Raw genomic sequence first — 10,481 nt, forward strand, 5'->3', positions numbered from 1 at the left:
CTACTAGGGCCACATCGCTCTGTCCCTGTCGTCGTCCCCATCCCTAGGACATCCTGTACGGCTCTGGCCCCTTGCAGATGTCCCGGGCTGCCTTCCAACTGGCTCCCTCGGGGCTGGGGAGGGACCGTTCCCCGGAGCCCCTCCCACCCCCAGTCACAAGCTCTCGCACTCAGGACCCTGCCCGGGACATGCCTCTGGCCGAGGGTACCATTGTGAGATCTCTGTCTCTCCTCCCTCTTCCCAACCACCCTCCCGCTCCAGATGCGCTGACCTTCTTCTCCATTATGAAAGGGTGTGTGAGCGACTGTGTGAACAACATGTATCAGGGGAGCGAGTATATCACTTCCACCCTCTGCTGCAGGAGCCACACTCAGTGCAATAACTGAACCTCCGCATCCCGCTCGATGCCACCCGCATCCCAACTCCTCCAGGTCCAAGTTGCTGCCGCAGGAATCCGACCTCTGTGGGCCCCTTTCTCCGGCTCCGTTCTCTCCCAGGCGCAAGGGTCCTGTAGTTCGGGGCTTGGGCAGGGCCCGGTGGGAGTGAGGCCGTGGCCCTGATCCAAGCTGAGGGGGCCAGGGATCCCGGAGAGGAGCCCAAAGAACGTCCGGTGCAATAAAATCTGCAGACGTTATCTTGAATTCTCGGCTTCTTGAACTCAGGACACCAAAGAAGGCCAAGTCTCTGCCTCGGGGGACCACTGAGAAAGATATCTCCCCCGGGCTCTGGCTCTCTCCCCCGTTAACGTCTTTTTCCTCCACTCCACTCCAGAATGCGTGGACAACACAGACCAGTTTGTTTACCATTCCCGTCTGCTACTGCAAGAACACTAGTAGATGCCCACCCTGCTCCTCTCCCAAACCCCTAGTGCCCTCCCACCCATCCCAAATCCCAAATCCCAAATTGGGATGGTGACAAACCCACGGGGGTCTCCAGCTTGCGGGGCAGACATCGAAGTCTCTGTGACTCCTCTAGACTGTGAGCCCACTGTTGGGTAGGGACCGTCTCTATATGTTGCCAACTTGTACTTCCCAAGCGCTTAGTCCAGTGCTCTGCACACAGTAAGCGCTCAATAAATACGATTGATTGATTGATTGAAGTAGTGTGGCCTAGTGGAAAGAGCACGGGCCCGGGAATCAGAGGACCTGGGTTTGAATTCCGGCCCTGCCGCTTCATTCAGTGGTGGTGAAGGACACTGTGCTAAGTACAGTACAACAGAGTTGGTAGGTACATTTCCCGCCCACACAGTCTAGCAGGCCACTTGTCCGCTGTGTGACCTCGGGCAGGTTCCTTAATTTCTCTGTGCCTCAGTTCCCTCATCCGCAAAAATGGGGATTCAATACCTGTTGTCCCTCCTCCATAGACTTGAGCCCCATGTGGGACAAGATTATCTGGAATCTACCCCGGCGTTTAGTACAGTGCTTGGTACAGAGTAAGAGCTTAACAAATATCACATTTATTGTTATTATTATCCATCACCTCAGGGTCAATTAATCAATCATATTTATTCATTCAGTCATTCAGTCGTATTTATTGAGCGCTTACTACATGCAGAGCACCGTGCTAAGCTCTTGGGAAAGTATAATACAACAGAATTAGCAGACATAACAAGCTTACGGCCTAGAAGGGAAGGCAGACATTAATATAAATAAATAATTTATAACATATAATTTAAAGATAATTAATTTAATAATTATAATATGATCATATAATAATTTAAATTTATAATTTAAAGAGAATTTTAAAAAATCATGTCCTTAGTTAGCCAACCCCAGTTGGAGACAGTCCCTCCTCCTGGGTCCCAGGGCTTCTCCTCTGCCCTGTCCCCATTCCCAGAGAGACAGCTGCAACTGAATTCCCTGGTGTTTTTTCCAGCACCAGATTTCCCGCTGCATCCCTTCTGTATTCCCCTGACTTTCTGCCTTTATTCATGGCATAGTGGATAGCACACAGGCCCGAGAGTCAGAAAATCGTGGGTTCTAACCATGACTCTACCACTCTTTTATATATATAATGGCATTTATTAAGTGCTTACTATGTGCAAAGCACTGTTCTAAGCGCTGGCCGGCTGTGTGATCTTGGACAAGTCACTTCACTTCTCTGGGCCTCAGTTCCCTCATTTGTAAAATGTGGATTGAGACTGTGAGCCCCACATGGGTCAGGGACAGTGTCAACCCGATTTGTTTGTGTCCAACGCAGCAATTAGTACAGTGTCTGGCACACAGTAAGTGTTTAACAAATACCACAATTATTATTATTATTAATAATAGTCTTTATTAAGCACTTACTATGTGCCAAGCACTGTTCTAAGCGCTGGGATAGATACAGGATAATCAGGTTGTCCCACATAGGGCTCACACTTTTAATCCCCATTTTACAGATGAGGTAACTGAGGCACAGAGAAGTTAAGTGACTTGCCCAAAGTCACACAGCAGTCAAGTGGCAGAGGTGGGATTAGAACCCACATCCTCTGACTCCCAAGCCCGGGCTCCTTCCACTAAGCGACTATGCTTCTCTATTATTCATCCGCCTCCTAGCCACTCAGCACTTATTAATCAATCAATCAAACGTATTTATTGAGCGCTTACTGTGTGCAGAGCACTGTACTAAGCGCTTGGGAAGTCCAAGTTGGCAACATATAGAGACAGTCCCTACCCCACAGTGGGCTCACAGTCTAAAAGGGGGAGTCAGAGAACAAAACCAAACATACTAACAAAATAAAATAAGTACACTTATGTACTTATCTCCAATTTTATTTACTTATATTAATGTCTGTCTTCTCCTCTAGACCTTAAACTCACTGTGGACAAGGAATGTGTCTGTTGCATTGCTATATTGTACTCTCCCAAGGGCTTAGTACAGTGCTCTGCACACAGTAAGTGCTCAATAAATGCCACTGAATTGAATTAATGGATTGTTTGATTGCATTTCTGGGTGTCCCGGTGTCTGTTAAGCCCATCATTCATTCATTCAATTGTATTTATTGAGCACTTACTGTGTGCAGAGCAATCAATCAATCAATCATCAATCGTATTTATTGAGCGCTTACTGTGTGCAGAGCACTGTACTAAGCGCTCGGGAAGTACAAGTCGGCAACACATAGAGACGGTCCCTACCCAACAGCGGGCTCACAGTCTAGAAAGCGGGCTCACAGTCCATCACTGGACTGAGGGGCTGAAGAGAGAGAGCTATCACCCCACCACTCTTTTTTGTGGTATTTGTTAAGCGCTTACTATGTGCCCAGCACTGTTCTAAGCGCCTGGGTAGATGCAAGTTAATCAGGCCGGATACAGTCCCTGTCCCACATAGGCCTCACAGTCTAAGTAGGAAGGACAGTAGCAGCGTGGCTCAATGGAAAGAGCCCAGGCTTTGGAGTCAGAGGTCATGGGTTCAAATCCCGGCTCTGCCAATTGTCAGCTGTGTGACTTTGGGCAAGTCACTTCACTTCTCTGGGCCTCAGTTCCCTCATCTGTAAAATGGGGATGAAGACTGTGAGCCCCCCGTGGGACAACCTGATCACCTTGTAACCTCCCCAGCGCTTAGAACAGTGCTTTGCACATAGTAAGCGCTTAATAAATGCCATTATTATTATTATTAATAATAGCTATTTCATCTCCATTATGCAGTTGAGGAAACTGAGTGAAGTGACTTGCCCATGGTCACCCAGCAGGCAAGTGGCGGAGGTGGGATTAGAACCTAGGTCCTCTGGCTTTCAGGCCTCAACTTTCCCAGACTGAGCCCTCCCATTCCTCTCCCCGTCCCGCCCTCCCTCCTTCCCCTCCCCACAGCACCTGTATATATGTTTGTACAGATTTATTACTCTATTTTACTTGGACATATTCACTATTCTATTTATTTTATTTGGTTAATATGTTTTGCTTTGTTGTCTGTCTCCCCCTTCTAGACTGTGAGCCCGCTGTTGGGCAGGGACCATCTCTATACGTTGCCAACTTGGGCTTCCCAAGCGCTTAGTCCAGTGCTCTGCACACAGTAAGCGCTCAATAAATATGATTGAATGAATGAGTGAATGAATGAATGAATCAGAACCTAGTTCCTCTGGCTTTCAGGCCTCTACTTTCCCAGACTGAGCCCCCCCATTCCTCTCCCCCTCCCCATCCCTCCCACCCTCCCTCCTTCCCCTCCCCACAGCACCTGTATATATGTTTGTACAGATTTATTACTCTGTTTATTTTACTTGGACATATTCACTATTCTATTTATTTTATTTTGTTAATGTGTTTTGCTTTGTTGTCTGTCTCCCCCTTCTAGACTGTGAGCCCACTGTTGGGTAGGGACCGTCTCTATATATTGCCAACTTGGACTTCCCAAGCATTTAGTACAGTGCTCTGCACACAGTAAGCGCTCAATAAATACGATTGAATGAATGAATGAATCAGAACCTAGGTCCTCTGGCTTTCAGGCCTCAACTTTATCCACTAGGCTACCCTACTTCCCAACATTCAAGCTCCTGCCCCTTCTCCTCTCCCACCCCACCGTCCCCTGCCCTCCCTCCCCCATGGCCCTGTTAGTGGTTGTGACGCCCTGAATTCATCTCAGACAGGAGGCATCAATGCTCTGGGTTAGCCTTGGCTTTTATTCCGGAGTTGGAAAGTCAGGGGTTGCGGAGGGTGGGGAGATGAGGAAGGGGGTCTTCTCTTGGAGAGATGTTTCCTAAGTTTCCCAGCCCCTTGGTGTCCTCCTTGGAGTGGATGTACCACCCCCTACTGCAGCCCCAGCCCTGATTTGCCGGGTTCAGGCCTAGGGAGAGAGTTGGGGGGCCACCCCCAAATCCTGGACACCCCTTTAGCAACCCCCTAACCCCAATCTGGACAGGGACAATCAAGCTGAAAACCAGGAGTGGGCAGAGTGGTCAAGGGATACAGGCTGGGAGACAGGAGTCGTCGAATAGGCCCTGGGCCAGAGACTGGACTCTGGTGGCTCAACTAGTTACAGTTATTCTTGCAGCACATGATTTGTATAATGTATTCTTCCCCCTGGAGAACCTGTTCCTCACAGCTGGACGAGCATCCTTTAAACCGGGAGACGAATCCAAGTTTTTCTAGGGGAATGGGAAGAAAAAAATCAGAGTCCGTCGCAATCGTCCCCAAGACCAGAGACAAAATTGGGGACTGGTCTCGGGCAGGATTCTGGATTCGAGAGCCAGGGTCAGGGCTCAAGAGTCAAGTCCCCCCATCTGGAGGGAGCTGGTCGGCAGGAAGCCTGGGATCCCCGTGAGGAGTCAGAGGGGAATAGATCCCAGCGGAGGGGGGAGGTGGGAGGGGGACAGGATGTCCCCAGGATGGGGATAGGGACAGAGACAACACGGCCCCGGGCAGAGGTGAGGACAGGACAGGAGGCTCTGGGACGCACAGAGGACCCAGCAGGGCCGTTGGCCTTGGCACACAAGGCTCAGGGGGCCAGGCCGGGACGGGAGGAAGAGGGAGGGGGGAGGTTTCTGGGGTGGGGACGGGGCTAGCAAAGGCCAGAGTTAGTGAGCCAGGTGAGGGTTGCCAGGGTGCTGCCCTATAGGCCCACCAAGGACAGTGGGCAGCTGAGACAGGGCTGGGGGCTGGGCAGCCGGACTTTGTCCTGAGGATGGGAGTTTGGGGCAGAGTCGGTAAAGGAGTGGGGTTGGGGTGATCTCTTGATAGGGAGCGGGGAAGTGATGGGGTGGGGGAGGGGGCAAGCAGAGGTAGGATTGGTCCTCCCTGCTCCCCCTCTCACCCTGCTCTTAATAATAATAATAATAAAATAATAATAATGGCATTTGTTAAGCACTTACTATGTGCAAAGCACCATTCTAAGCACTGGGGGGGGGATACATCATCATCATCCAGGCAACTTCCCTCTCCTTAGACTCAGGTTACCCCATCTTCCTCCTTGCCTCTCCTCAACACTTTCTTCTCCCTTCTCCTCCTCTGCCATTTTGTCTTCCTCCTCCTCCTCCTCCTCTGCCTTCTCTTCCTCCTCAGTTTCCCTTCACCGCGATTGACAACGCCATCTTCAGCTCTGCCCTAGAACCTGGCAACCTGGGGCATCATCTGGGATTCCTCTCTGGTTTTCACCCCCTACATTCAGTGAGTCTGTAATCCCTCCTGGCCCCGGCCCTTCATCTCCACACCTACAATCACCGCTGTAGTTGAAGCTTTCCTCACCTCCCGTGTCCCGGTTGCATTCCTGAACATCCTCCCAAGTCTCCCCCAGAGCCCCAGATCCCCCAGTGCCTGCTTCCCCTCTCCACAGTGAGGGCCAGCAAAACCCCCCAGATCCTACAGCGATCCATCGGCAGATGCATCAGCCTCAGTTCTGGGGGTCCTTGTCACTTGTCCCCCCTCCTGGCCTGGCTCCAGTCCAGGATCACAGCCCTAGGGGCTCTCCTTGTATCCCAGGTGATTCCCCCAGCGTGATCACACACGGGATTCTCTCCAATCCCCCCCCCCACGACACACGGCCAGACCCAGCCATCGGCATCCCTGTGTCCTGTATATATGTATATATGGTTGTACATATTTATTACTCTATTTATTTATTTATGTATTTATTTTACTTGTACATTTCTATCCTATTTATTTTATTTTGTTGGTATGTTTGGTTCTGTTCTCTGTCTCCCCCTTTTAGACTGTGAGCCCACTGTTGGGTAGGGACTGTCTCTATGTGTTGCCAATTTGTACTTCCCAAGCGCTTAGTACAGTGCTCTGCACACAGTAAGCGCTCAATAAATACGACTGATTGATTGATTGATTGATTGATTGTGTCGGCCCCACCCCAGGCCCACTCACCTTCTCCTTCTATCCGGTACGTCGATACGGTCAAACAGGACTCGCCCCTTCTTGCCTCGCAGAATTTCTTGGGAGCGTGACACTCCTTTCCCGTCACAGTAAAGCACTGCTTGCACTTGACCGCCGCCACTGCATATATGTTTGTACATATTTATTACTCTATTTATTTATTTGACTTGTACATATCTATTCTATTTATTTTATTTTGTTAGCACGTTTGGTTTTGTTCTCCGTCTCCCCCTTTTAGACTGTGAGCCCACTGTTGGGTAGGGACCGTCTCTATATGTTGCCAATTTGGACTTCCCAAGCGCTTAGCGCAGTGCTCTGCACATAGTAAGCGCTCAATAAATACGATTGATGATGATGACCGCCGCCACTGTGGGGACAGAGTGGGCAGAGGCTGAGCCCCGTTTGGTGGGGGTTAGGAAGGGACGGGGGATCCAGGAAGGGTCACTCAGCACTGACTTTTGCCCCCAATCTATCTGGCTGTCCCAGATAGTGACCAGAGACCAGACAATGGGAGCCCTCGTGCCCAGAACCTGTGTTGAGGGGAGACCCGAGGTCCCAACCCCAACGACATGCTCGACCCTCTCCCTCGGCCAGACCCCCGTCTCACCCCCAGCCGGGCCGAGCTGGACGAAGAAGAAGAAGAAGCCCAGTAGGAAGAGCATGGCCACCCCGGGCTGGCCGGTTCCCGGCATGCGGGGCAGAGGTACCAGGGCAGCGAGACGCATCTTGTGTGAGGTGGACTCCAGGGTGATGCCCACCGGAGCTGCTTCTGGTTTTACCTCCTGGGATGAGGGGAGGGGTTGAGGGAGGGACCGCTCGTCACACCTGGTCAGGGAGTGTCGCTGGCAGAGTTGTCCTTCTGGTGGGTCCCGACATGCCCTCCAGCGGGTAGAGAGACGTGACCTCCTTCACTGCTGGAAAACTGTAGCCTCCTCATCCTCATCATGCTGAGGAACGGGCACTGGCATCTGAGGAGGAGGCCATGGAGGTGCCGTCCGGGCAGAGCCGGGACTTCTCTACCCTCTCTGTGGGCCCATCAATCAATCGGTGGTATTTATTGGCCGCTTACTGGGTGCAGAGCACTGTGCTAAGCTCTTGGGAGAGTACAACGGAAACAAGGCCTACGCTCTCTGTCTGTGAGAAGCTTGCAATCTCCTAGAAATTAAGAGGGGAGTTTCCCCCCATTCATGGCTCAGTGGAAATCAATCAATCAATCAGTCGTATTTATTGAGCGCTTACTGTGTGCAGAGCACTGGACTAAGCGCTTGGGAAGTCCAAGTTGGCAACATATAGAGACAGTCCCTACCCAACAGTGGGCTCACAGTCTAGAAGGGGGAGACAGACAACAAAACCAAACATATTAACAAAATAAAATAGAATAGATATGTACAAGTAAAATAAATAAATAAATAGAGTAATATATATGTACAAACATATATACATATATACAGGGGACAAGAGGCGGAGTCGGGATTGGAGAGAACATGGGCTTTGGAGTCAGAGGTCATGGGTTCAAATTCCGGCTCTGCCACTTGTCAGCTGTGTGACTTTGGGCAAGTCACTTCACTTCTCTGTGCCTCAGTTGCCTCATCTGGAAAATGGGGATTAAGACTGTGAGCCCCCCGTGGGACAACCTGATCACCTTGTAACCTCCCCAGCGCTTAGAACAGTGCTTTACTCATAGTAAGCGCTCAATAAATGCCATTATTATTGTTATTATCTGTTCTGCTCCAATTGCATTGACTCAGTAGCAACCTTAGTACCTTAACCCAATCCTCAACACTTAGGTACATCTGTTTATTTTTATTTGTACTTTCGATTATTTATTCAGTGCTTTCTTCCTAATACCTTTGTGCCACTCCTTTTATTTATGGTATTTGTTATGCTCTCACTATGTGCCAGGCTCTGTACTAAGCACCGGGGTAGATACAGGCTAATCTGGCTGGACAAAGTTCATGTCACACTTGGGGCTCGCAGTCTTAATCCCCATTGCACAGACGAGGGAACGGAGGAACAGAGAAGTTTAGTGATTTGCCCAAAGTCACACAGCAGACATGCGGCAGAGTGGGATTAGAACTCAAGCCCTTCTGTGTCCCAGGCCTGTAGTCTATACGTTAGGCCCTGCTGCTTCCTCTTCTTATCCTTGTTCTTCGTCCCACTATTGGTAAATAATTATAGTGGGTCTCTCCCATTCTACTGTAAACTCTTAGAAGGCAGGGATTGTGCTACTCTCCCAAGTGATTGGGAGTTGATATTCATTAATTATCATTGATGATGGTGATGAGGAGGAGCTGAAACTACGTTTTTACTGTTCATTCCAACAGACAGGTCTTAGATTAAAAAAGGGTTGCAGGGTGGGTTTGTTATGGGTCACATAGGTTGGGGGGGATTGTGATAGAAAGTGCTTAACAAATTCCACAATTTCTTATTAATCAATCAATCAATCAAAGGTATTTATCAAGCACTTACTATGCGCAGAGCACTGTTCTGAGTGATTAGCGAGTACAATACAACAGAATTAGCAGACATGTTCCCGGCCCATATCAAGCTTACACTCTAGAGAGGCTAATAATAATAACAATAATAACAGTAACATTATTATTACTTAAATATGCTTTGCTTAGCACACTTTGGCTTACCACTCTATTTTTCAGGTACCAACTGAGTGCACTGACTCAGAGAGAAGCAGCGTGGCTTAGTGGAAAGAGCCCGGGCTTTGGAGTCAGAGGTCATGGGTTCAAATCCCAGCTCTGCCAACTGTCAGCTGTGTGACTTTGGGCAAGTCACTTAATTTCTCTGGGCCTCAGTTCCCTCATTTGTAAAATGGGGATGAAGACTGTGAGCCCCAGGTGGGACAACCTGATCACCTTGTAACCGCCCCAGCACTTAGAACAGTGCTTTGCACGTAGTAAGTGCTTAATAAATGCCATCATTACACATAAGCAGCGTGGCTCAGTGGAAAGAGCCCGGGCTTTGGAGTCAGAGGTCATGGGTTCAAATCCTGGATCCACCAATTGCTGTGTGGAGGCCTTCCCAGACTGAGCCCCCTCCTTCCTCTCTCCCCCATCCCTCCTGACTTACCTGCTTCCCTTCCCCACAGCACCTGCATATATGTGTAGATGTTTGTAGGGATTTATTACTCTACTTACTCATTTTGAGAAGCAGCGTGGCTCAGTGGTAAGAGCATGGTCTTTGGAGTCAGGGGTCACGGGTTCAAATCCCAGCTCCACCAATTGTCAGCTGGGTGACTTTGGGCAAGTCACTTCACTTCTCTGGGCCTCAGTTCCCTCATCTGGAAAATGGGGATGAAGACTGTGAGCCCCCCATGGGACAACCTGATCACCTTGTAACCTCCCCAGCACTTAGAACAGTGCTTTGCACATAGTAAGTGCTTAATAAATGCTATCATCATCATCATTGACTGGCATGACACTCCTAAGGATATTTTCCTTGTGGTGTGCTAGCTGGTAATTTCTCTTGTTGGTCCAGTGAAAAAAGCCAGATGCTGGGAACCATGAACCCTGGGCTCTAGCCCCGATCCTGCCTGCTGCACTGAAGTCTTCTGGGTGGTCCATCAGGGGTGAAGACTTCTGACCCGATATGTCTGCAAGATGGACAGACAAACCGCCAATGTCCTCGTAAGTTCCTCCATGCAGGTTCTCGGGCCTGGAGCATCCTGATGGGAGACTCCCT

General features: G+C 49.7%; 1 protein-coding gene across 2 annotated transcripts; it reads right to left on the reverse strand.

Annotated features, from left to right (window-relative positions):
* Positions 1-4,571: 4,571 nt before the first annotated feature.
* On the reverse strand, positions 4,572-7,559 carry LOC119934865 (prostate and testis expressed protein 4-like). Of its 2 annotated transcripts, XM_038754418.1 has the most exons (3): positions 7,396-7,558; positions 6,780-6,908; positions 4,572-5,059 (listed from the first exon to the last, which is right to left on the reverse strand). In XM_038754418.1, exons 1-3 carry the CDS (start codon positions 7,511-7,513, stop codon positions 4,944-4,946), a joined length of 363 nt encoding a protein of 120 aa, XP_038610346.1. In that variant the 5' UTR covers positions 7,514-7,558; the 3' UTR covers positions 4,572-4,943. The 2 variants fall into 2 exon arrangements, with proteins under 2 accessions (XP_038610346.1, XP_038610348.1); XM_038754420.1 differs by lacking the exon at positions 6,780-6,908 and having other exon boundaries at positions 7,396-7,559.
* Positions 7,560-10,481: the final 2,922 nt, after the last annotated feature.

The sequence above is a fragment of the Tachyglossus aculeatus genome, chromosome 11 (assembly GCF_015852505.1).
Source record: "Tachyglossus aculeatus isolate mTacAcu1 chromosome 11, mTacAcu1.pri, whole genome shotgun sequence".
Taxonomy (NCBI): domain Eukaryota; kingdom Metazoa; phylum Chordata; class Mammalia; order Monotremata; family Tachyglossidae; genus Tachyglossus; species Tachyglossus aculeatus.

Coding starts and splice junctions, on each gene's coding strand:
- LOC119934865 (XM_038754418.1), bottom strand. CDS start 7,513: ATGCGTCTCGCTGCCCTGGTACCTCTGCCCCGCATGCCGGGAACCGGC. Junction 6,909..7,395: donor CCAGCTCGGCCCGGCTGGGG/GTGAGACGGGGG, acceptor ACATATATGCAG/TGGCGGCGGTCAAGTGCAAG. Junction 5,060..6,779: donor GTACCGGATAGAAGGAGAAG/GTGAGTGGGCCT, acceptor CCATTCCCCTAG/AAAAACTTGGATTCGTCTCC.